The 23,997-nt window shown below is 47.7% G+C and overlaps 1 protein-coding gene across 2 annotated transcripts in view; it reads left to right on the top strand.

The window, feature by feature from the left end:
- The window catches only part of LOC103316520, a 218,758-nt gene that overhangs the window by 13,289 nt on the left and 181,472 nt on the right, over positions 1-23,997 (top strand). For both annotated transcript variants that reach the window (XM_031928540.2, XM_016988100.2), the window contains exon 2: positions 11,261-11,449. In XM_031928540.2, the coding sequence (XP_031784400.1) occupies positions 11,261-11,449 (189 nt within the window). The remainder of the gene's footprint in view (positions 1-11,260; positions 11,450-23,997) is intronic.

Here is a 23,997-nt window from a genome sequence, read left to right as displayed (position 1 = left end):
TCTTCTTAGTATAATAAAGCGATAAAAGCGAGCTTCACGTCGCCAGTGATTTGTTGTAACGAGTCGTTACGTTTGAAAAATTCACCGCCACAACAATACCGACTCTGCCGTTGCCAATGCGCATTGTTAATAGCCCATATAACCAATCTCTCGCCCTGACAATGATGCAGCGCAGCGCGTTCTCAAGACAATTAAAAGTTCAAAAGGAGGCTGCATCGAAACAATTACCCGGGAGTCCCCGCGCGTCATAAGTCATCCTTTAAAACAATTCCGCGAAAATTTAATCTATTCCAGTTACTTATGACAACTCTTTTACAATTCATAAAACTCGCCTATAAGAAACTCGCGCACGGGCTAACGTCCCACACACATACAGCGCACGTACATAATAGACGGGGCTTATCCGCATTCATCAATCATAAAAACCTCATTGCAGTAATTTTAATGTAACTCGGAACGTCATGCGATACCGGGGTTTATTAGCCATTATTTTCTGCGCTATCGACGCCCGTCGACAGCTCATCCCGCGCCGCTTTTCATGTATATACTTTGTCGGCCTCGTCCTCGATCTTCTCAGCTCTCGCGCCAAGAACACGGTGTGCGCACACACACGAGGACTGCAACACAGAAAGGCTAAAATAACGCGCCGCTGATGCCACAACTGAGCGAGAGAGTATAGGTAGTTTCATCTGAGCGCGAACTTTGATCGCGCGAACTATGAAAGGAGACTTCGCTCTTGCGTTTCTCTTTTTTTCTACGAGCTTTTCTCGTGCACCATAAGCTGTTGTTGTCCTCGTCGTCGGCGTCTGGGCACCTTTATATTGTGTATATCCGCGAGCGCTTGCTCAAATAGCAGCCTCGTATTCTTTATTGGGCCGTTAAGGCGCGAGAGAAGCGTCGTTGAGACTTGCTCGTCGCGCGAGGGCACGAGACCGACATCATGTATTATGATTCAGCCTCCGCCTTTGTTCTAGTAACAAGTTATTTATATCTGAAAAGTGCGACGCAACGAAATTTTAGAAAACACGGAATTATCGGTCGTCTGGCCCTTTCAATCCCTACAAAGCAATCAGATTTTGAGTAACCAGAGTCTGCATTATTTTTAATAAAATTACATCGGATAGAAACGAGCCCATAAAATTTTATCGTCACAGTAGCTCGGCAATTCGTAAAAACGAAAATCACGCGAACGGCGACCTCTCCCTCGCTGAAAGTCCTTCTACGGTCTTTATACTCGCCGAAGAAAGTTCCGTCAGCGGCTTTTACGACCGGCAACACCTATAACCTACGATATATATATACCTCGCGAGCAACGAACGAACCAACCGAAGCAGCTTCGTCGTCGACGATGACGACGACAAGAGCGACGTTGCTTACAGGGAGCCTCGCGCGCGCGTGGTATTAAAGTAATTGATGTCGCCGTAAAAACGCTCCGCAGGGCGATCGCATCGCGACGACCCTTTCGCTCCTATAAGCAGTAGCTTTCTTTCGCGGGAAAACGCGAGCCCATGCACGCGATGCGCCTATGACGCTGTCGCGAATATATCTTTCTCGGGCAAGATGGTTGACGCCAGACCCGATGCTCACCGCTATATTTAGGAGGATCGGCGTGTGATCGAGCATTGTTTGCGGTGGAAAATTTAGACGTGAGCTGCAGCTGGGTCCTCGCCAATTTTCAGTGAGCAATCGTCGTTTGATGATTCATTAGGCAGGTGTTTTTAGCGGATTATTTTTACTTTATCAATTGTTTTTAATCGTCCTCTCCAAAACCTGCACCAAAAGAGGTTGTGTCCGATTTCATGCACTTGATTTTGCATACACCTTGAAAAAATTTCCAACTAAGTCATAGTCATTTAAGTCCGCAAGACGAACTCGATGTACAACGCCGTTCGATCCCTTATAAGCGCACTGGCACCCACACACCGCGAAGAAACTTCCCACGTTTATCACGTATATGCGCGGCTCCGGTGCTAATAAAAAAGAAGCCCGGTATTTTTCGCGCTCCGCCAAAGCCGCCGCTGCCGCGTAAATCGAGGCCTTTATGGCCTGCCGCGCGTCGATCTCCGAGCGATCGCATTAGGGTTGCGAAAAAGCAGACGACGGCGTCGGCGGCGGGGTTCCTCGCAGGGATGTTCTCTCTCTCTCTCTCTCTCTCTCTCTCTCTCTCTCTCTCTCTCTCTCTCTCTCTCTCTTCCTCCGAGTTTCACGTGGAAGGGAACGTTATACAGCGTGTAACGATGTATCAAGCTGTTGCGCCCCTGGCGTGTCCCCCGCGCGATCCCGGATTGTCGGCTTTGAGCGGCACCGCACCGCACATACTCTCTCTCTCTCTCTCTCTCTCTCTCTCTCTCTCTCTCTCTCTCTCTCTCTCTCTCTCTCTCTCTCTCTCCCTCCCTCCGCAACGAGGGACTATAAAGCCGAGCGGCGTCTTGTTCCTGTGCGCGCATGGACACTATATATTATTAGTCCGCTATTCCCTTTATTGCGTGTACGAGCGTGACGGCGCGCAACTTTGAGATCCGGGCGCGCGAGGGATTGAGACGTTTTACACCGCGCGCGAGAGAGTTTGTATGTGCGCTCTGTTGCAGCGCTGTAAATGCCTGAGAGCCTGATTTGCGCGGTTCAAAGGTATTAACGCGCGCCCGCGCTCTCTCTCTCTCTCTCTCTCTCTCTCTCTCTCTCTCTCTCTCTCCCTCTGCTCTTAGATTATACGACGGAGTAAACATTTGAGAGCTCGGCCGATGTATACGTCTCGCGTGCGCGCTTGCTTTTGTTTTGCACCGGTGAGAAAGAGAGCCGAGGCGTTTAGGAGTGTTTTAGACGAATAAAACGTGACCGAGGCCTGATGTTCGTAACTGTTATTTATTCGCGTCGTTATGTGCCGGGAGTTATCTGCGAATGTCGGCGCGTGTGTGTGTGGTGGGGAGACGCTGCTATATCAGCGCGTCGAGCTTGAATTTATCGTTACCGACGATTTTTCTTCGGAGGGACGTGCTTCTCCGCTGCAGCGGCGGATGCTACCGCCGTTGTAAGCAAAACGGAGCCGGCATTTTTCGCAAAAGGCGATTCAACTAAAACTATATGCGCGCTCGGCAAGGATCAGCTATCGCTTTCATCAATCAACGCGCCGCTAACTTTCACTCAAATGGCAGCCCAGAATGGATTCTCGCTCGCTCGTGCACATCGTCGGATGTCGTTACCGTCAGCTCCTCCGCACCTCGCGTACACTACTCCCTTATACACCGCGGGAGATCGGAAAACCCCCAGATAGCATTATCGAAAGGGGTTGGCATCGTAACGCAAGTCGGGTTGTTGCGGATGTAACCCGAGCAGCGCGATATCGAGGCGGCCCAAGACAAAGACAGCGACAAAGAGGGTCGATCCCATGTACCGAATGGGTTCGCGTGTGTCTGTGTGTGTGGCGACGACGGGGAGAGATAGAGAGAGCGAGCGAGGATGCGACGGAAGGTAAAGGCAGCGGCGACCGCCAACCCTTGCCTCGGGGCTCGAGGAGAAGCCGGGGAAAGGGGTACCTCTATCTCTCTATACACGCATATTATATACGCGCGCGCGCGTGTATACGTATATCTGTTGTCATGGTCCCTGATGCTCCATTATTGATTGAAGATGGCTGGCTGGGAAGCCAACGGTGCTCTGGCGACGCCATTTTAATATGCGCAATTATAATATGTACACAGTACGTATCCCGTGGTGGCTTCGCGGTGACCCTGGCCGGCTATCGGTCGGTTCTTTGTTTGTCCCCGAAAATCTGGGGAGTCTGCAGTATATATAGCGCTGCCGAGTCGCGTAATTGAGGAGTTAATCAGAACGCGTTTGCCGCTTTAATTGGCTTCCCTTCCTCTCTTTCTCGCTCGAATTCATGCCCGCTGGTGGTTCTTGTGCTCTCTTCGCGGTTTCACGGGGAGTGAATCTTTCGACGTCTGTATTACACAGCCGCTCGTCTCAACAGGTTGCGCGTCATCGATCAATCTTGCGGGGCTTTGTGCGACAATATTTTCACTGAGATTTCCTTCGTCTTGTTTCGAGGGCGAGCTCTAATTAGATTTTTTGACAGATTGTTCCCGAAGAGGAGAATATATGAGTCACTTTTATTCCCCTACTCTAAAAAGCCGTTGAATCGACATATTTTTAACGAGCCTTCTCCGTATTACATACGTTTCCGCAATCGCAATTAAGCGAGTCGTATTGACAACCTTTCGACAATCAATGCCCTCCCTCGTTAGCATTGTTCTAGAAACCGCATTAGACATGTATAACAGTGGCATCACGCAAACTTTCACGTCAAACTCGACGAGCTTTCCGATCGCGGCATCGGCGCGGAGTCGAGTTACGCGCGTCACCGAGCGATGCAAAATACACGCAATTCAGTGCTGCTATCAGCAGAGGAACCCTCCCACAATGGCACAAGCCAAGAGCTCGTTAGCGCCGCCGTTGTACACACAGAGACAATGGCGTCGTGACGCTCCAATCCGCGTGTACACTCGATAACGAGCGTCGTGGGCGTCGCCTGGCGCACAATGCCGTGCGGCTGTAATGCGCGTAGCCTATTCGCGATGGTTAGAGATAGAGAGGAGGAAGAAGCGCGGAGTATATAGAGATCCGAGGGGCGCAATGCCCGTAATAGGAGAATAAATTAATGCGTTGTGTGTGTAGTCTTCGGCGACCGGAGGGCCTCTCTCTGACTGCAGTGTGTGTCTCTCTATCGTGTGCTTTTCTAGAGGATCCGGTGTGTATATAGTGCGGAGATGGTCGATAGCATTGTCCGCGCGCAATTTGTTCGAGAGCGATCAAGTCGAGGTCCCCGAAGCATATTGTAGTCTGCGTGTGTTGCTGCGACATTTTTGTATTAGCTTCGATATCTAGATGACGCGCGGGGAGAGGCTTATGATTTTGACTCAAACAATTTTTTGCTCCATTGCGATGCTATCGTAAGAATCAGTCGATTACAACCAAAGAACATTTGTCTCGACATACTTGGCTATTTCTACTTATCATCGCAATTTCTTAAACAATTTCAAATCAGAATCTGATACTCGCAGCCCAACGTATTCTCGGCAGGACAAGTAAATTAAAGCAACAGCTCGTGATAAGCACGATAGCAGGACAACTCTGAGAATACACATAAACCTGGCCACGAAATTCCCCATAGCTTAGCATGCAAATAGCTATACGCATAGACATGTTGCTCGCGCCGCGTTCTCGGCTTTTCCTCGCTCTATCGCGCGACCTTTACCTCGCCGCGCTCTCGTCATTAAACTTCGCCGCTGCGGCGTGTGTACACGCGCACGTCCACCTAGAGAGGGAGGCAAAATATCGAGGTGGATAGAGCCACACAGCCCCGGCGCGCAGAAAAGATGATGAATAAAATGGTAAATAACGACACGCACACGTGCACCGCGTAACCCTCCCGCGCACATATACGTACCCGATATATGCGGCGCTCTCCTGCTATATCCCCCCGTCTCCTTATTATCGTATTTCTTATTTACATCGATGATATACCTAGAGAGAGGCTACCCGCGCGGAGAAACGCTTCAATCGTCGTCGGTAGCGGCGGCGCAGCTTCTTCGGTGCGCGCAGTTTTGATCTAGTCGCTTTAACGTTGATTACTTGCAATTAGCCGCGCGCGCTCGCGTGTGTGCGAGATCTTCTCGAATCTCTCGCTTGTCGAGTCCTTTCGCCACGAGCGCACGCGCGAGACCGAGTGACATTGGAGAGTCGGCTAAATTGACGGCGCTTTCGTAAAATTGAAATTCAATTACCGTTAAGCGCGTGTGTTTATACACACCGACTTGGAGAAAGAATTTTTTTCGGGATGATCGCGAGCGCTCGTCGAAAATGACTGGTTAGACGCTCGTGTGCGCCGGAGCTTATATAATGATGAGAGGAGATTTTGTACGAGCGCAATATCGCCGTGTGGAGTGGTATTAGTTGAGTATTTTAGATAGCGAGTATTTAGGCAGTTTGCGCGTTCCGTCGATAAAATTTTACACGTTTTATCGGCGCGTGCTTTACTCTCATGTGAACCGCGAATCAATTTCTACGACGGTAGTAGTGGACGTGTATACGATATGATAACGTTATTCGCCCCTATATACGGTTGTTGAGCAGTCGAGCTCGTTTTTGCAGAGGTTCATCGATAGCGCAACGACCAGGAGTAGAGATCTTAAGTAGATTTCGGTTGCGCGTGAAAAGCCCCTTATGAAGCCGTACGTGTCCAAACAGCTCAGTCGATTCCGGCAGGGATAAAACGCGTATACTTGCGCTCGCACGGTGGCACTAATAACGCTTTAATGACACACCAGTGCGGAGAGTGTGTCGCGTTTCGAAACTTCAAATCGGACGCGAGGTGCGCGCGCGTGCGAGTATACCTGCTCATTAAACATTCACTTTTTTCTTTTTCTCATCCGTCGACCAAGCGTAATATGTGTACACCACTCGCTCAAATGATATCCGTCAAAGCGCGCGTGCCTTATATGAATCCAGCTCATCATCAGCAACATCGAGAGCGAAGGACACGACAACGACGACGACGACGACAACAAAATGACGGATATAGCGCTCGAGCTTTTCTCTCATCCCGATATCTCGGACTGCGGGCATTAATAAACTCGAGCGATGTTGCACTACTGTCGTCGCCGGAAGGGGCGTTCCCTCATTCGACCAGATGACACCCTTCCGAAGATGACCGGTTGTTATGCTGTCCGCAGAGCTGCTGCTGCTGCTCTCACGCTTCGCATTATGGTATATACACACGTGTTTGCGCGCGCGCGCACTGCGGAGGCTAGTAGGAAGATTAACGTGTGTGTGTATTCAGTTCTGATCGAGGATGTCCGACGTGTTTGAACTGGCGGTCATTCGTGCGACCCAATTTCAGCTTTCCCTTTTGTTGCCGAGTCTCGAAGCTTTGGAGGCGGAATAATACAACAGATGCGCGGCTGACCACATCAGTATCGGTATTGCCGAATAACGTACGGTATGTCAACAGAATTATAATAAAGCGTCGCCGGCGTGTCGCACGGAATCGACGGGAGCGCATAAAGGCCGATCCGTATGATTGAGAAGATCATCGGTCTCTGCCGCACAAATGTCTTCATTATTATGTGGGAATAATCTCTAAGCCCGTATGCCGTCTGCGGCTTCATATTGTGAGAAAACAAACATTTGGAAAGATTACCGGCTTCGTCGAACGCCGATATAACTATAAATTCGTTCGGAACCCACGACGGACGATATATGAATTAATTGATAGAAACAAAAGTTTCTCCTTCGCGGCACACACAGAATTATAAACCCAACACGATCTATCCCAGCTCGCATTCCATTCGCGTGTTCCAGCATAACAGCAGCAGCAGCGGTAGCATCGCAGGGCTCTCTTATTAAAAGCACCAAGAATGCGCGGGTAATGTACGAGGTGTACTCCAGGCTCACGTAGGTATACGTATATCCCGCATGCATTAATGCATGCATGCAAATATGTGAGCCGAACTTTTAAGGTCATCGACAAACAATGGCACAGTTAGTACAAGTGACACGGCAGAAGTCCGCGAACGAATCAGCAGAATCGCCCCCATGTGCTGCCGCGCCGCCGGAGGGCAATTTGCATAGGTCGCGCACGAGCCTGATCCTCCTCGCTGTTGCTGCTGCCGTCGAGTAAGCGAATATCCTCGCCCCTTACGCGAGATGTGTATATACTACCTGTCTGTTCGAGTGTATACGCGTATGCATGCATCGCGCGCGCAAAGTGTATTAGCGCGAGGCAAATTGATGCCGACGCGTCGTCGCCGGTGTTTTGGCTCTGCAATTATCGCCCCTCGGTATGCGTGTGCAGTGCGTGTATACGTTACACGCTTATATATTGTATAGGTGGGGGTGACGCAGGTCAGAGAGAGGCATGACAGAGCGCGGAAGAATGCAAAGAAAAACAGGTATCGCTGGCCATCGGGGTTCCCACGAAAACGTGTACGTACACACAACGTATACGTGCACGTGATTGGCTGCGATGCCCCCTTCGATCTTAAAATTACAGAAGATACAGCGGGAGGAATTTCGTTTTTGTCGAGCGCGCACTCTGATCGCCGAGGCGCTGCATGCGAGAAGAGGACGATAATAACACGCTTCGCGTGTGTGCACAGCTTCGTCTCGTGCACGTACACAGACGCTCGGCAAAATCTGGTTAAAAATAGATTATTTTTCGTCGATTCACCGCAGAATTGATTTATCTTCCGAAATATTCCCCAAAGTTCTCGAAATAGTAGCGTACATTATCCCAAAACTCTTTCTCTTCTTCTTCCTCCGCGACCCGTGCACCGCCGCCGCGTTCCAGAAGATCCTAATTACGTATATACCTCGGCCAAGTAATTTCGCGCTGCAGGCTTAGATCGAACTTGGCCTCCCGAGACCGAATTTCGGTCAAACTCAAGTGCACCTCCGAGATGTTCAGTCGGCGCGTGCATGTATGCCGGCCGAGGGCTATATCCGGACGCTGCAGCTGTGCGCGAGAACGTATGTCTGGCAGCTCCGAATTATTGCTACTTCCTGGAGAGCGATGCTACAGCATGCGTCTGTTTTCACTGTTGTAGCTGTGGTAGGTTCGGCTAGCGTTTGTCTTATAGGTGCAGGTGCAGTACATCTCTCATAGGAATTGGTTGGCAGTATGTGAACTATTACAGCTTTTTAGTTGTCACGTCTTTGCGCGTCTTGGGAACCGTGAGAAAATGAAGCTATCATTTTTATAGGTATAGCTGTGCGAGCGGTAATAAAAATCCTCTGATGGCGTCCGCAGATTGCACTGGACGTGTTAAGGACTTCTCTCTTGCAAGTCAGATTTAATGTCCTGTCATTCCCCTATATAAATACTCATTAGCGCTGTGTAATACTATAAGAAGTTTCCAGAAAACTGCGCCTCGGCTTTGTTATTTTCTCGACGGCGCCGCGCCGCCGGTTTAACGACGCCGATTACGCGCACGATCGTCGAGCTCAGCTAGATATAATGAAGTAGTTTGACGCGCGCGTTTATCCCTGTGCGCATCTGCCCGCCTTCCTCCGCGTAAAAGTCGATTCTCGAACGTCGATGCTTTACATGCAGAAAAATATGCAGACATGTCACCCCATTGGAAAGCGGACAAGCTAACGAGCTCTGCGTGTCGTCCCGGAGCATCACGGATTCTAAAAATACACTTGCACGTTACAGCTGCGATCGAGGTGCCAAACGAATAGAACAAAGCGACGTCGTGCTAGATACTACGAGCCGTGTGACATTTCATGACGGGCGATGTCCGAGTGTGTATCGGTATATACGTGCGCAGTAACAATATACCTCGAATTATAGGCGTGAAACGCGTTTCTCAATCGACCCGTCTAATGTAAAGCCACCGTGACACGACACAACTTTGCAAGTATCATAGTGGTGAAGCTCGGTTGTTCCGCTGAGGAGCGTTGTAGTGTCCTCACTTTGTGTCGTTTAGGAAAGTGAGAATCACTTCCTTTTTACGGGGTTGGAATCTTTTTGTTACGTTTTTGGGACTTGACTTTGGTATATAGGATGAATCATCTTCAACGCGACAAAGTGAAAAGTATAAGTCGAGTATAAGAGTCAACTTATTACGCTGTGTTGTAGAAAGAAAAAAAAAGGGTGATATACACACAGCAGAGGCGGAAGACGCTAGAAAAAGAGCCAACTTCCACGAAGCAAAGCGACGCTTATACACGGCACGTGCGCGTATCATGCGCGACGTTTGTTTTTCTGGCAAAGACGTTAACTCGTCCGACTCCCACGTAGCTCGCGTATATAGTGACAAGAGACACTCACCAGATCACCGAGGCGTCGCACAGCGTTGACCGCAAATCCACTAACAGATTGGGACGACCACGAAATCGGATATGATTCGTCTCGAATCAAAATATACTCGGGCATTTCTCGTACTTTAATTTTAGACCGTTCAAAGAAGCACTAAATTTATATATACAGTTCTCTCCCAAGAGTCCAACCCAGAATAAACCGTTATTCTCGCTGTATGAAAATTGGAATCACCCCATTCGTTGCCTGCACCGAACCATCGGTTTATCGCCTGCATATTTATCAATGCTCGTAGATCGCAAGGAACAAATTGCTGCAGCGATCGAACTAATTATATCAAGACACACTCGCGCTCTCCATTTCTGGCGGGATAATTTTCGAGTCGGCGGCGGCGGCGGCAAGCTTGTACCGCGCGACATGCCTGGTATGCGGAAAATAAATCGCGCGCGCGCAGGTGAAACTGCAGAGCGACGTCGGAAGCGATCAGGTTCGAGCCTCGGCGCGAAAAAGAAAACGAAGGTCGATGGTAATCGATGCCTTCTTTAAAGTGCCGCCCGCGCACGTATAGCCTGTACAGAGTGTATAGTGTATAACACGAGAAGAAAGTCGAGCGGAGTAACGCTGTCGTCGTTGGGAAAGAGTCTAGGCTATTTTGCGAGCTTTGAAGATCGCGAAGGGGAAAAAATTCGATTTCGCAAGAAAGTTTATTATGTAGTACACAAGGTCTCTTTGACCGCACTCCGCGAGGGCATCAGTCGTCGTCGAAGAGCCGGCGACGTTCTTTTCATTCAACTCGCTATACACGCGGCTCCCAACAATGGACCACACGCGTGCGCGGGCATGCGATCGGACCTCCTTGAACTAATGCTTCTCTTTTGACTCTATATATCCCTTCGCTTCGCCGCCGCGGACTTACGTCATCTATCTTGAAGAAGCTCACATTCAGCACGCGCACTGACGCTAATGTCGCGCCTTTTCTTCTGATGAGGCTTTATCAAAGTCCTTCAAAGTCTTCAATGTCCAGAAATGAGTCCTCATTCTTCTACGAGCCGTTGCTCCCGCTGTATATAATAACGCCTAGTGTGTTATGGTTTACGTTGGCGTTACGGAGAATAAAAATACCATTAGTCCGGAGTTTTTTTTTACACGTCGCGCGGTCCTCGTCGCGCGCAGTTGTGACAGATGCTCGCACAAACAAACTCTTTCAGCCGAGCTAGACAATCGTCTCGGATGCCAGGGAGAGAGGCACGAGCATTCATGTGACTCCTTTTTAATTTCACAATGCGATCTCTTGGTCACATCCATCGCGCGCACGTGGATTAATACAGCGCGATTTCTTATGCGGCTAACGATAGGGAATTAATCACGAGCTTTCAGTTCAAAATATTCTTTGACGTGGCGGGTATTATACAGTTTGTCTTTTTTCTGCTCTTTTTGCAGTGGTCCTCTTGGTACTTTCGACCAGAATCGCCGTTCGCAACCGGGCCCTATGAAAACCACGTTTTCAACTCGAACAATAACGCCGACCTCTCACCTCTGACGAGACCACCGCAACTAGACCTGAAGAGGTTTGAATCCGTTCCAGAACGAGCCAACAAAGTACACGGTCAGACGCCGACGATATGCACGGTAAGTTACAACTTCTATACGTTTTGATTTGATGTTTACGAAAATGTGGTGTTTTTGCGGTCTACCAACAATACATAGCGAATCCACCGATTGAATTAAATTACGCCGTTAAATAATATTCCATTTCCCGTATTTCTTTCTCAACGGTTCTTTAATAATGATACATGGCCGACATGCGTGACCCTATTGTCACTGTGCATTGTTTTCGGCGCGACTTTCTATTATTTTATTGCGGAATAGCGTGTCGTCTTCGACAGCACGGACAGCACGACAAAAGAGGCGGGCGCATACGTTTCTTTTACCGCGATTCATTCGAGACAATATGATGGTTCCGTTTGAACTCGGAATCCCATCTAACACAGATTCTCAAAATTCACAAAGTTCACGTGCCGCAGAATCAGATTTCGTAACTGCATTCATTACGCAAAATCAATATGATCCGCGTATGCATACATCGAGCGGTGGAGCAGCGTATATAACCACCCCAAAGCACTCCCTCAGACGATCGCGTTGAAAAGGAAACGGGCCTAATGGCCGGCGACACGGCACAGCCCTCTACGCCGGGGTCGATATTCAATTTACAGTTTTGTCACAATTCCCGTCGCCCTTCGCGGAATCGAAGTAGCGCGACGTGGAACCTCCACCCATCATCGCAGGTATACGTATTTACACAGCACAGACCTCGTGAGAAAGCACATGGGGATGGGACAAGAGGTGTACCAGGCGAGGCTTTTCGCGGAAAGAGGTGTATATACGGAATGATAATATACGGCTTCCGCGAAAACTCATTGCAAAATGACTAAGGCCAACGGCTCAATCAGAGACTCGCTTTCTGATGCGCGCCCGTGACGCGTTTTCTTCTACGAGTTCTTTTTACTGTCGAGGATCGTGTAGTTAACGTCGGAACAGTTATTTATGAGTGTAAAATTTGTCATTTTTTTTTTAAGTTAATTTCGACATCGCAACACTTCACTTTACTATGACATTATACTTTCGTAATTATATTCGAGTTAAAAAGCAGTGTAAGTAGCCTTCGGAGAGGATATCATGTCCAGTTACATACGATCAAAGGTCAAGAAATTTCAAATTTAATGAGCATGAAAATGCGAAACGGCAGACTCAGTGACGGCCGACTGGATCAGAAGTAATTTTACGGTCTCCGCTGTCATTTTCGTGTAATGCACTATACTCCCACGTGTCCGGGACGAGCGTGTGTCAACGAGTTAATAAGTATGACGCGCGAAAATTGAAATTCAACCGTAACGGACCATTAACTCCCCGCTTCACATCGCACACGATTGTTCGGAGAGCCGGCTTCCAATCACGTGCGCACTCGCGGCTGTTATACACAAAGGGCGAACATAACGAGTATAGTTAATTTGTAAGTAGATTTTGGAATTAAATTTCGAGTTATTACGAAGAATAAGCGCCAGACGAATTTCCGAGGAATCCGAGAAAGAATCGGAATAATCGTCGCCGCGTCAGTAGTCAGTATGGGGTTATATAGGTACAGTTAGGTAAATCAGTCAGACTCTTTCTCTCTGTCACGCGATAAAAGCGTGCATTGACACGATACCTCCTCTCTCGCAAAAAATAAAAGCCGCGCATACCTACGGCAGTTGTATATTCTGCCGCCACACCTATATGTAGGTTGATACACACGCACACGCAATAAGCGCGAGCAACGCGATGATTGGTGACGGGCAGCGGTAACAACAAGCGGCAGTGGCTAATGACGATGAGTGCTCCGGTTTTTGTCGCGTCCCTTGGTCAGCGTAACTGCTGCCGCTGCTGGAACTTAGCCACGGCTTGCTAACGGAATCGCTCATGACGTAAAAGCAAAAACCCGCGAGAGGCACAGTAGTAGTGGTAGTAGTATTAGTAACAGCGCTTCTCTCGTATACGTATCATCGCAACGCCATTGACGTTGGGTATACACACACATATATATATATATATATATATACATCTGTATGTGTCGTGCTGCTGCAGGGGAAAGCGGCCGCACGAATTCGAAACTGCGGAGGCTGTATAGACACACGCTGATTGACAGGCTGATTGAAAGAATCTGTGTTTGAAATTTTCCGTCGTTTTATGCTACCTACATACTGCCGGCCACCAGGCTATGTGTTTGAAGTATTGTTGGATTTTTTTTGCCAAGATTTAATTGATTTGTAGAGATTGGGTATTATCATTGGAGATTAATTTTTGGATTACCGCGGTTGCGCGAGTGATGGAAATTTTAATTGATTCGTTCTCGGTTTGAAATTAGTTGCGGATGTTACGTTGCGGCTCAGATTGTGCATTTTTACGTGGAAAAACTTTTTTTTATAACTTATATTCGCTGTCAACGAGGTAGTACACATTCGCTGATTGATTGATTCGATATTAACATACCAAATAACACATTACCTTCTCAAACAAGCGCTCATCGTTGCAAAAAAATTAATTAAATTCCCGCAGCCTCGATCCGAAATAAAAACGAACGTTTCATCACATTCCTCGAACGAAAAAAAAAACGATCTCGCACACAGAGACACAGAAAATTACTAATATCAGGAACGTCATAAAAAGACATCCGTGACGCGTTTTTTCCCGGAGAGCGCGTCCACATCACACAGACGAGAAAAATTTCAATCGCCGTCAGGCAGCGATCAGAGCTACGCACACTGTGTAAGCCCGCAGGACAGCATACGTGTGTAATTCCCGTTCTCGGGTCACTCGCAAACGAAAAAAAGAGAAGAAGGATGGAACGTAAAGCCCGACTAACGACGACAAAAAGCCCACAATCTATCAAATTGTCACTGCATGCGCGCGTTTCATAATACGCGGCTCTCGGCTTAATAAGCACGATCGACATCGTCGCGCCTCGAGCACCAAAGCGGGAATTCCAAAGTGGGTACTGTATACAATACTCGATGCAAAGGATTTTGCGTGTATGAGTGCCTACAGCAACAAGAAAAGAATCGCCACGGCTCATTCGATCCGTTCAAAAAGTCGTTCTCTAGCGATGATATTCGGCGAGAGGAGCAGGAGATTGAGTACTGTTTTGATCTGTATACGCCCCTTCTTTCCTTTTACTTCTACTCTGGTGGCTCTTGAGTCTTGGACCGCGGTATTAATCTTCGGGTTGTAGAATGAATTTTACTCTGCATTTTTGCAACGCATACTATTAGTTACAACGTATTACGTACCAAGCTCTAAAATTGTTTAAGATTGATTACGAATCCGCAATTCATCAAAGCATTCTTCTTGCGGATTAAAAAGCGATCCTCCCGAGATGAGTCACACGGGTCGTAATTGAAAAAATCCGGCGAGCGATTGAAAAAACTCTGTATACTATAAGGAGGACTCATCCTCGGTAGCTCACATCAGCTGTCGTTGCGGCAACATCGACGTGCCTTTCAGCAGCAGCAGCAGTGGCGGCGGCAGCGGCCGCCAGTCGTATATTTCGTCGCTTCCTTTATCGCCACCGCGAATTTTACGAGTGACTCGCGCTAATAACCCATTCGACGGGAGCCGCCGCGTTAGATGTCGCCGCGCTCATGTGCATAGAATAAAGATTCCGGCGACGTTTCATTAACCCGGTGAACGAGCACTTTATCATCAACGTAATTTCACTTCGTATAAGGCTGCTGATGCGCAGTGATATCGACGTGCATGTAAGTGAGGAGGTGTGTCTGTGTGCGCGCGCTGCAGTGTTTGCATTTCGGTGGTGATGCGGAGGGGCATGAGCAGCGGAGCTTTGGGATTTAGCGCCGGCGCGAGGCTATTAACGAGGAGACGACAGCAGCTGACCGCTCGCTAATTAATGCACATTCGTGATTTATGGATACCGCTTGCGTGTATTGGCGTCGTATACGTTCTTTTTATCGCTGTATGCTGGGCTTTGTCAGGGCGGATAAACTCGCGAGTGTATACGTGGAAATCCTCGGATGTTTTAAATTTACGAGACAAATGTGGGTGACGAATTTAACGCGCGCGTTTTCTATAAATGGGTTTCAACCTTCGACTAAAGATAAATGCAAACCCTGCAATTAGTTTTATTGCCTAATTGGCGCTGTGTGCACGAGCAATGAAAATTTACAGTTGACAAAGTCTCTCTCTCTCTCTCTCTCTCTCTCTCTCTCTCTCTCTCTCTCTCTCTCTCTCTCTCTCTCTCTCTCTCTCGCGCTCTATACATCATTTCTCAAGTACAGAAATAAATAACGCATGGAGATCTGAAAGGAAGGATTTTATGTCGAAATAAGTATACACTATTTTTCTCTCGCTCAGCTAATCCTAGCCGCGCTTGCCGCGTACGAGTTTCGCAACTCTCTGTCTCTCGTCCGCAAATAAATAAGAAACGCGCGTTAGAAACGGTTTACGCGCTAATGAAACACGACAGTCGAACAAGACAGTCAAAGAAACGACTGCAGAATCTTCCAGCCGATATTAAACGAGCCGTGAACGACAGCCGTATATCAAAATCGTCTTTCAACTCTCTCGCGCTCGCGCGAATTTGCTTGATAAATTAACGCAGCCGTAAAACCCGCCTCTACGACAGTGTCATTCCTCGTAATAATAATCAACGGCATCGGCATCACAGAGAGCTAGACTCTCTCGATCTCCCGACTGTATATACTGCTCGCGCCCCGTATATTCTATTTTTTACCCCAAGGTGACCCATCATAGAGTTTACTTACGCGATTCTCGGTTGACGCGTTTACGGGCCTCGACGCCGCAAAAGTAGCACACACATACACACGGCGTCGTCGACGTTTACAACCGACGCCGTGAAAAGAGAGATGTGGCGGCGGCGGTGGCGGCAATGTTTTTCCACTGCGACGTTAGTATGTATAGGTAGTCATGTGCGCGCGCGGCTACTTGAGCGCGCGATCGCCCAGGGCGATACACATTATATGCCGCTCGCGAGCTGGAAGCAGGAAATTGTATATACCGCTGCCGCTGCTGCTGCTTCTTCTTCTTCTGCTTCTTCGAGAAGTAGAAAAAAAAGACGAGTAGGCTGCCGCTGCTTGGCTTTTTTCTCGTCGTTTTGAGTGATCGTTTAAGGCCTTTCTTGTCTGCGTTGCTTGAATTCTTTTGCCGGGAAAATTGACTGGGCCGACTCTCGGCTACTGCTCGTCGTTTACCGAGTCGTGGATGAAGTTATTACTTGCAAAAAGAAAAGACGAGACAATATTGTGAATAACTGCATAGGAATTTGCGCAGACAGAAACCTAACTCATTTTTTGCAACGAGGGGATTTTTTAAAAGTGGCTACGCGCGCAATCGTGATAAAGATATTCCAATATCTCAGACGAGGATAAAATCAGAATGACACGTAAAAGAAACATGTGTCAATTTCGCAAAACTCCGCTGGCGATCAATTTTTCGCAAGTCCTCCGATCGGTCGGATATCCCCATTATAATAACGATAACCACGGCACGGCCTTATTATGCATCATTATTTTAATTCGAAAAATATCGTCGCCATGCGCGCGCTCGACGCGACTTGCATCCAGAGAGAGAGAGAGAGAGAGAGAGAGAGAGAGAGAGAGAGAGAGAGTGTGAGAGAGAGAGACGCTCATAGATCACCCGCTACAGATATTGACGACAAGTGGCAGCGGCGCGGCGGCGTTTAGCCACCACGTGTGGCCATCAGGCTTGGGTAAAAAAACTGGTCACGTTTCCGGTTCGGCATTTTAATCGGCCACAAAGTGGAGAGCATATCCAGCGGCGCTATCGTCCTCGTCGATCTTTCGGTGCTCCTTCGTATTTCTGCGGCAGCGTAGGGACGCGGCTTATCGATGATGCGTCGATAAGGCGCCTCCTTGGGGACAGGCTCGCCACTTACGTGATTTCACCGCAATAATCTTTATCTTAATCAAATTAAGCCCAATTAACGTGCTTGTACACGATGTTTTACAATGAGCCTCGATTATTCAGGCTGCATATGTATATGCGCTGGAAGAGTGTAGTAAAGGGGACTTTTTTCTCGCGCGCCTGGCTCGTTGACAACCTGTTTGGAAGGGGAAAAATGCCTCTCGATGAATATTTACGTGTTTTTCGCGCACTTGTTTCCATCGCGCTATAGTCTACGCTCTTATACAACGTAATTTTACTTCTCTACATTGTATAGCACAAAGTATACGAATACGATCGAACAAACGTAACAACAATATCAAGAGCGAATATAGCAGACAGCCGCATTTTCAGCTCCACGTACGGAAAGTAAATCGAGTTAGCGCAGGTCGTAAAAAGGCCCAACGAGAAGTGGAGCTCGCTTGGGCTTAATCAATCAGCGAGCGAAATAACCCTTAAACGATCCGTGCTATTGAATCTGCGCGGAACTGAAAGAGCCCGCACGAGAAGAAAAGAACACAGCGAGCAGCCCCCGCTAGCTCCGACGACGTGCCATTAGACAATTAAGATTTATTCGATCTCGAAGTAACGAGTGACTTGCGCTATCATTATCGTTTATAATTCGAACCGTACGGCGCACAGCAACAATAACGACAATAGCTGCAGCTATCGAGCTCTACTCCACCAAAAGTGATTTAAATCCGTATAGCTCATGAGCCGCGTATATTTATGATCACATTTGTCGATCGCGCCGCGGCGATATAATACACTTGCCGATCGGCGGCCAAGATCGGCAAGAGGGATAACACGCGCGCGCGCCGATCGAGCTATTCCACCTACGAGTTTCCAATGTGCGTTCGAGCAAGTGAGAGAGAAAGAGCACACTCGATTCCCAATCTGCACTTAATCATGTTTCGTGCGCGCGCGCGAGCGCGAGTGAACGATTAATCGATCGCGTTAATAGATAGAGAAATCGTGGGAATCGTTAAGTATCGGGGCGCCCGCTCGCGCTCGATATCTTTTTAGTTTTTCATACACGGAATCTATCGCGCGACCGCCACGTGTATCACGTTCGGGGGTTTATTGGAGAACACGAGTGCGCCGATTAGAGTCGGCGATTGTGAGGCGCGATCGGAAATGTTTTGCCGCCCGAGGGCTTCTAAGTGCTAATTAAGACGTTAAAAATGCCCGTGTGCCGGCCGATGTTGCATTTTGCGGGGGCCGGTTTTGTTTTATTCGATGTTGCGAGAATACTTATTTCGCTGTAACTGGCTTTGAGGGTACTGGTTTTGATTGATCGCGCGAAGCCAGAGCGATTTTATGTTCGTAATTGACCGATGGTGCGATTTGGCTTTAATATTAATCAGGATTATAAGCATATTCCAATTTCGTTATCTCGCGTAGGTGAGAATTTCGTTTAATTTCATCTGGAACACCGCCTGCGTGTGGTTAGAATTCCGCACGGTGTTTTTTGCCCACTTTCAGCTGTCTAACCTGATTACATAATCAAAGAAAAATATTTCAATTAAACCCAACCGATAAAAGGGGATATTTGTATTTCAATGTAAAACACGCAGAAGCATAACTGGTGTTTTCACTTGATACATTCGTTCAATTAAATCGTTTCTTGTTGTTACGATTAAACGATCAATCACCGTATCTATAGATACGCGCGCGTTACTTCCGCGCTTTCGCTGACACGAGTAAAGAACTTTCCTTTGGCAGAAATTTTAAAAATCTCGCGAAAAACATCGCACGGAGAATAAAGTGCAGGAAGCTATAGACAGGGTCATCGTGTACAGAAAAGCTGCGTGCGCACAGGACTCGAGAGCCGCGCTCGGAAGAAAGGGATATAGTCCGCGCTGTGAGCGAACATCTGCGCCCTTAATTATTTTACAGATTTAGTAGATCGTTATGGCTTGTAAAATTACTACCAATTTCACGCCCCTAAACTTATTTTATCGTCCGCGAGCAGCTCGCGTTAAGCCGAACTGCTGCTGCTGCTGGTGCTGCTGCCGCCGCCGCTGCCTATCACCGCATCATCGCGCTGAAGAAAGAGAGAAGGAAGCGACGCGAGAGAAAGAGCAAGAGTAAGAAGGATATTGGACATCCCTTATTCGAAGTAATGACCCATTGTTTATGACTGCCGCCCGATGAACACGCAATGATTCTTTTTTCGACTTTGCGCGGGAAAAAAGCATTTTTCAATGAGCCATTGACGATGCTCGCCCGAAAAAGGTCGTGACGTCTTATGTTACCAACTTAAATGGGATCCTTTGCTTTCGCCGTTGCCAGACGCGACGGTGATCGTTTTTTCCTCCTCCAAACGTCGTTACATTCGTTACTTTATTTATGACCTTTATATATACGAATACGATTGCGTGGTTTATATTTAGACTGCACGATTTGAAAGTCGTACGCGAGATTTCCCCTATGACAAATTATTCATCTGCAGTTGTAAACAGTAGTTAGGTGTGTCTGGCGCGCAACTATAATACGCTACGATCCACGACTTGTTCACAATGTACTTTCCATGTGTGCAGTGCCGCATAGCGCCTAGACACGAATTTTTACCGCGAAATACCTTTTTTTTCAGTCTCCGAAGATTTGTGTAAAATTCTCCCACACAGCGCAATGCCTCGAAGCTGAAAAATCACTTAGCTTTACGATATCCATTTAACATTAATTAATATTCAACGCAATAGTCTTGCGAAATCGAAAAACAACAACAGCAACCGATACTTATGTACCCGATTAATTATCCCCATCAATTTTCCCACTTGATAATCACAGAAGCTGCCGCGGGTATAGCCTCGACAGATTTACCATCCACTCGAGCCTCTGCAGCTGCACCGGCACATTGTTTCAGAGTCGTCCTCGGTGACTTTCTTTCCGCCGGCAAATTAAGCGACACGACGCCGCGCGGCTCACGTATGAATGTATGGACTACCAGTGTGCGAGCGAGCCTCTCTACGATCGCTCAGGAATCACTGTAATTTAATCAATTGCGTTAGCCGCATTGCTGCCGCTGCTGCTGCCGTCCCGGGGCAAATTGTAACATAATCATTCATTAGTAGGTCGTGACTTCGCTCGGGCTCTCCTCAGGTCTTGCACTGCTCGCTGTCTATCTCCCCCCCCTCTCTCTCTCTCTCTCTCTCTTTCCTACTTTTTCGCCGTGTCCGCAGCGCGAGGCTGTGTAGAGAGTTTCTATTCCGCGCGCGCGGCCTTTGGGTTATCGCGCGGAGTAGTGTGTGTGCGAGCGCGCGCGGCTAACGTGGCTTTATGCAAATTCGACGATGAGACATTCTATTCTCGGAGCTAGAGCGCCAAGAGCTGTTTCCTTCGCGAACCGCTTGTTTTCGAGAGAACGCGCTGATGGTATATCTTACGCGCTCGGGTTTTCCGTTTTGTAGGATTTTTGCTGTGACTCTCGGAGCATTCTAGATATTCAATCGTATAATTTGAATCAGATAACGTCTTAATTCAAACGGTTTGTAATTAATTTGCCGCTACATCAGTATAGGCACATGATAAACTGTATCATAATATGCGCGTGTCATAAAAGTTGTATGAAAGTTTTTGAAGTAGATGTCAGTGATACAGGCAAACATAGAGTCAAAACCAATTTCGAATCAAATCAAACAAACTCAAAAGAACAATCCATTGTTCAAAACCTAGAGTACACAAAATAACTAAAATTTGCAAGCTCATGTATAAGGCTCTCCCAATCAGCAGACAACACACTCTATAAACAATACATATTTTCCGACTACGGCTATACATGTCGCTGACGTATTTGGACGTTAATTGATATGCAGAAAAATCATCGGCTCTATCGAACACTTGTTCAGAGCGTCGTATAAACTTTCGTTCAGCCCCTCTATATCTAATCGGATGATCAGCATATTGTAACCGGCATAACGTACATACACGCACGAGAACTCACGACAAATCAGCCGTACACACTATACAACCGGGAAAAATGCACTGCTTCATAATCATATTTCCCACACGATCCTCTCTTGCATTGATTTCTCTTGCATACGGGCATGGACGTTTACCGTCCATTTCAGCAGCGCGTTTATGACACAAGTAGAAAGTCGATGTACCATCAAGCTCCGATCGATCGATCCTCTCGCCGATTTTTCCCCACACGCATTGGGAAACCGGAAAGATCGCAAGCACATAACCGCGCGGCAAATAAAAGAATCCCCTGCACGTGCACCTATCGATTAGATCTCGATCGGGATCAGCTATACTCGTATACGCGCGCAATTAGTCCCGCGGGCTAATTTCCCTCTGGTAATTAGTGGCCCCGCGAGAGGTAATGAAGTTATTGCCTTGCACGAGTATAGTGGTCTGGATTACACGGGGCATTTGCATGGAATGGCGTGCGACATCTCGAGCACGTAGTCAAGTCCTCGTACCCCCTTCCCATCAAGCGACTCACTCCCACGAGTAGGCGACGCATGTGCGATGCGTACCCTATATGTATAAGCGTATGCAGCTAGTACACAACGGGTGACGACGTTATAGTCGCGAGAGCGCGCGCGCGCGCGCGGAGAGTCGTTAAGCCGATGATTAACGGCGCAACGGAGCTTGTTAAAGAAGAGGGAGCTTGCGCGCGCGTGCGAAGAGGGAAAAGGCAGATTCCGTAATTTTCAAGCGTGTTCCGCTACCGCGCGCTAGGGAAATGGGAGAGATGTTTGCTTGTTTCAATTAAAATTTAATTTTTTTTCGTCGAATGTGTGCCGGTACCGTTAGTTTCGCGGATTCCTGGATCATATGCGCTCTTACGAGATTCTCCACGAGCATCAATTATAATTGATTTGTACTGCGATAATTCAGATTATTGCGCATATTATTGTCGCTCGCCGTGTCGCGATCATTTCAAACTTATCGTACAGATAAACTCGCGCACCGACATTACACGCAATTTCTTCCTGCTAACGTTGCGGACAGGCCTTTACGTAGCACTGGATGCGTAAAGATCGAGTCTCTCTCTCGGAAACGTCAAGCTCGGAGTCGCCGTGTAGTCTCTCTGCGCATAGTACAGCCGATCGTTCAGTGCGGGTCTATTGAACAAGGCGATCTTATCTGCTCAGCGATCGATCGAATGACGCTTCGTGTACGAGATCGGCGATAAGCGCGCGGACATACCCGCGGAAAAACGAGCGCCGGAGACTGCAGCAGCGGAGTCGACTCGCGCTCAAAAATCACCGAGGGACTTGTAAACGAAACTTTAGCGAATGCTCGAAACTTCCTAGTAGTAGACGATGTTGTTGGCGCTTCGAGCAATAAACATGGCCGATCGCCGTGTGCCTTTCCTGGATCTTGTTTAAATTATGTGCGCGCTGGGGATGGAGGGGATCGTTTTATCAATTTTTTCTTTCTGCGACGAGATGATTGGCTTCGGGAAATTATTTCAGAATAACCGGAATCGCGTGAAAGGCGGGAGTGAACATGATATCGATGTGGCCGCCGTCATCCTCGTCGTCCCCTCGTCAAGACGTCGGTCGCCCCCCGCGATATTCTTTCGGGAATACCCTGTGGCTCCTTCGGCGGTTCCTCGAGAGAATTTAAACGGATCGTCGAAGCATATCGATGATACTTGAGACAGCCACTGAAAGATAAGAGGTTTTTAAACTTCAGCCCCGGGCTATCGCCGGTATATACATTCAGACTTCCTTCGGTACACATTTTACTGGTTTTAATGCATTGTTCTGACACTCTCTCCAAAGCACACACACACACACACACACACACCGAGTAATGCTCTATGTACTTTGAATTAAACTTCTGATTAAAAGAATTCGTTTCGTGCGAATTTCATGCAGCACTGATGAAATGACGTTTAAAGCCGCGTAGACACGTTGTTGCGAAATATTTCGAGAGGTATAGGTATGCGTTGTAACTCATTTCGCTATATGCGTGCATGGTTTCAAAGAATCCGTTGTGTGTACGCTCTTAGAGAGATGAAACAGTCCGATTCGGCAAAGTGCATAAATCGTCGTTTTACGTGTAGCTATAATTTCGAATTATCGGATAAACTAATAAGCCTCCGAGTATTCGAAACTTATTGTACGGTTATGTTTCGCGTTGCGTGACAGACGACTTCACCCGTTGTTGTATACAACGATGCTTTATTTTCATACGAGAGCTTTATTCACAATCGGCCGATTTGTCTCGACGGCAGTTTATCTCTGCAATACTTGGCAGTTTTGAGCGTTTAGATCGTGTTTTTCGCGTGCATTATTTCACTGCATTTCGTAATGTATACTCCACGTACCGAGCAATTTATACTGAATTCTATTAAAGCGTGCGATCAGAAAAAATAATCATATCCAACGATAATGTGATATCCAAAGCATTAAAATAAATCGAAATCATTGCAGGTATAAAGCGCGCAGCTCAACTATCAATTACCGGCTACTGTTACACCCCGAATGCATGAGTTACTCCAAATCGCCTAATTACGCAATCTACACGAATTTATTATAATTATACACAAAGCTAAAAATAGCCCCTCGATTTTTCAAGCCTCGCGCTTTTCACCGCAGATACACGCAGCTCGCCCGTCTATACCTCCAGGCAGCTAAGCTCGGAACAAATAATCCCGACGTGATCAGTCCTCAGCATGAAAAAGCCTATATGAGCGTTCGCATATATGCGTTTTACAGGCCGCGGCGCGATAAGCGTCGCGA

The sequence above is a fragment of the Nasonia vitripennis genome, chromosome 4 (assembly GCF_009193385.2).
Source record: "Nasonia vitripennis strain AsymCx chromosome 4, Nvit_psr_1.1, whole genome shotgun sequence".
In the NCBI taxonomy this organism is placed as follows: domain Eukaryota; kingdom Metazoa; phylum Arthropoda; class Insecta; order Hymenoptera; family Pteromalidae; genus Nasonia; species Nasonia vitripennis.
This window is presented reverse-complemented; position numbering and strand designations above follow the sequence as displayed.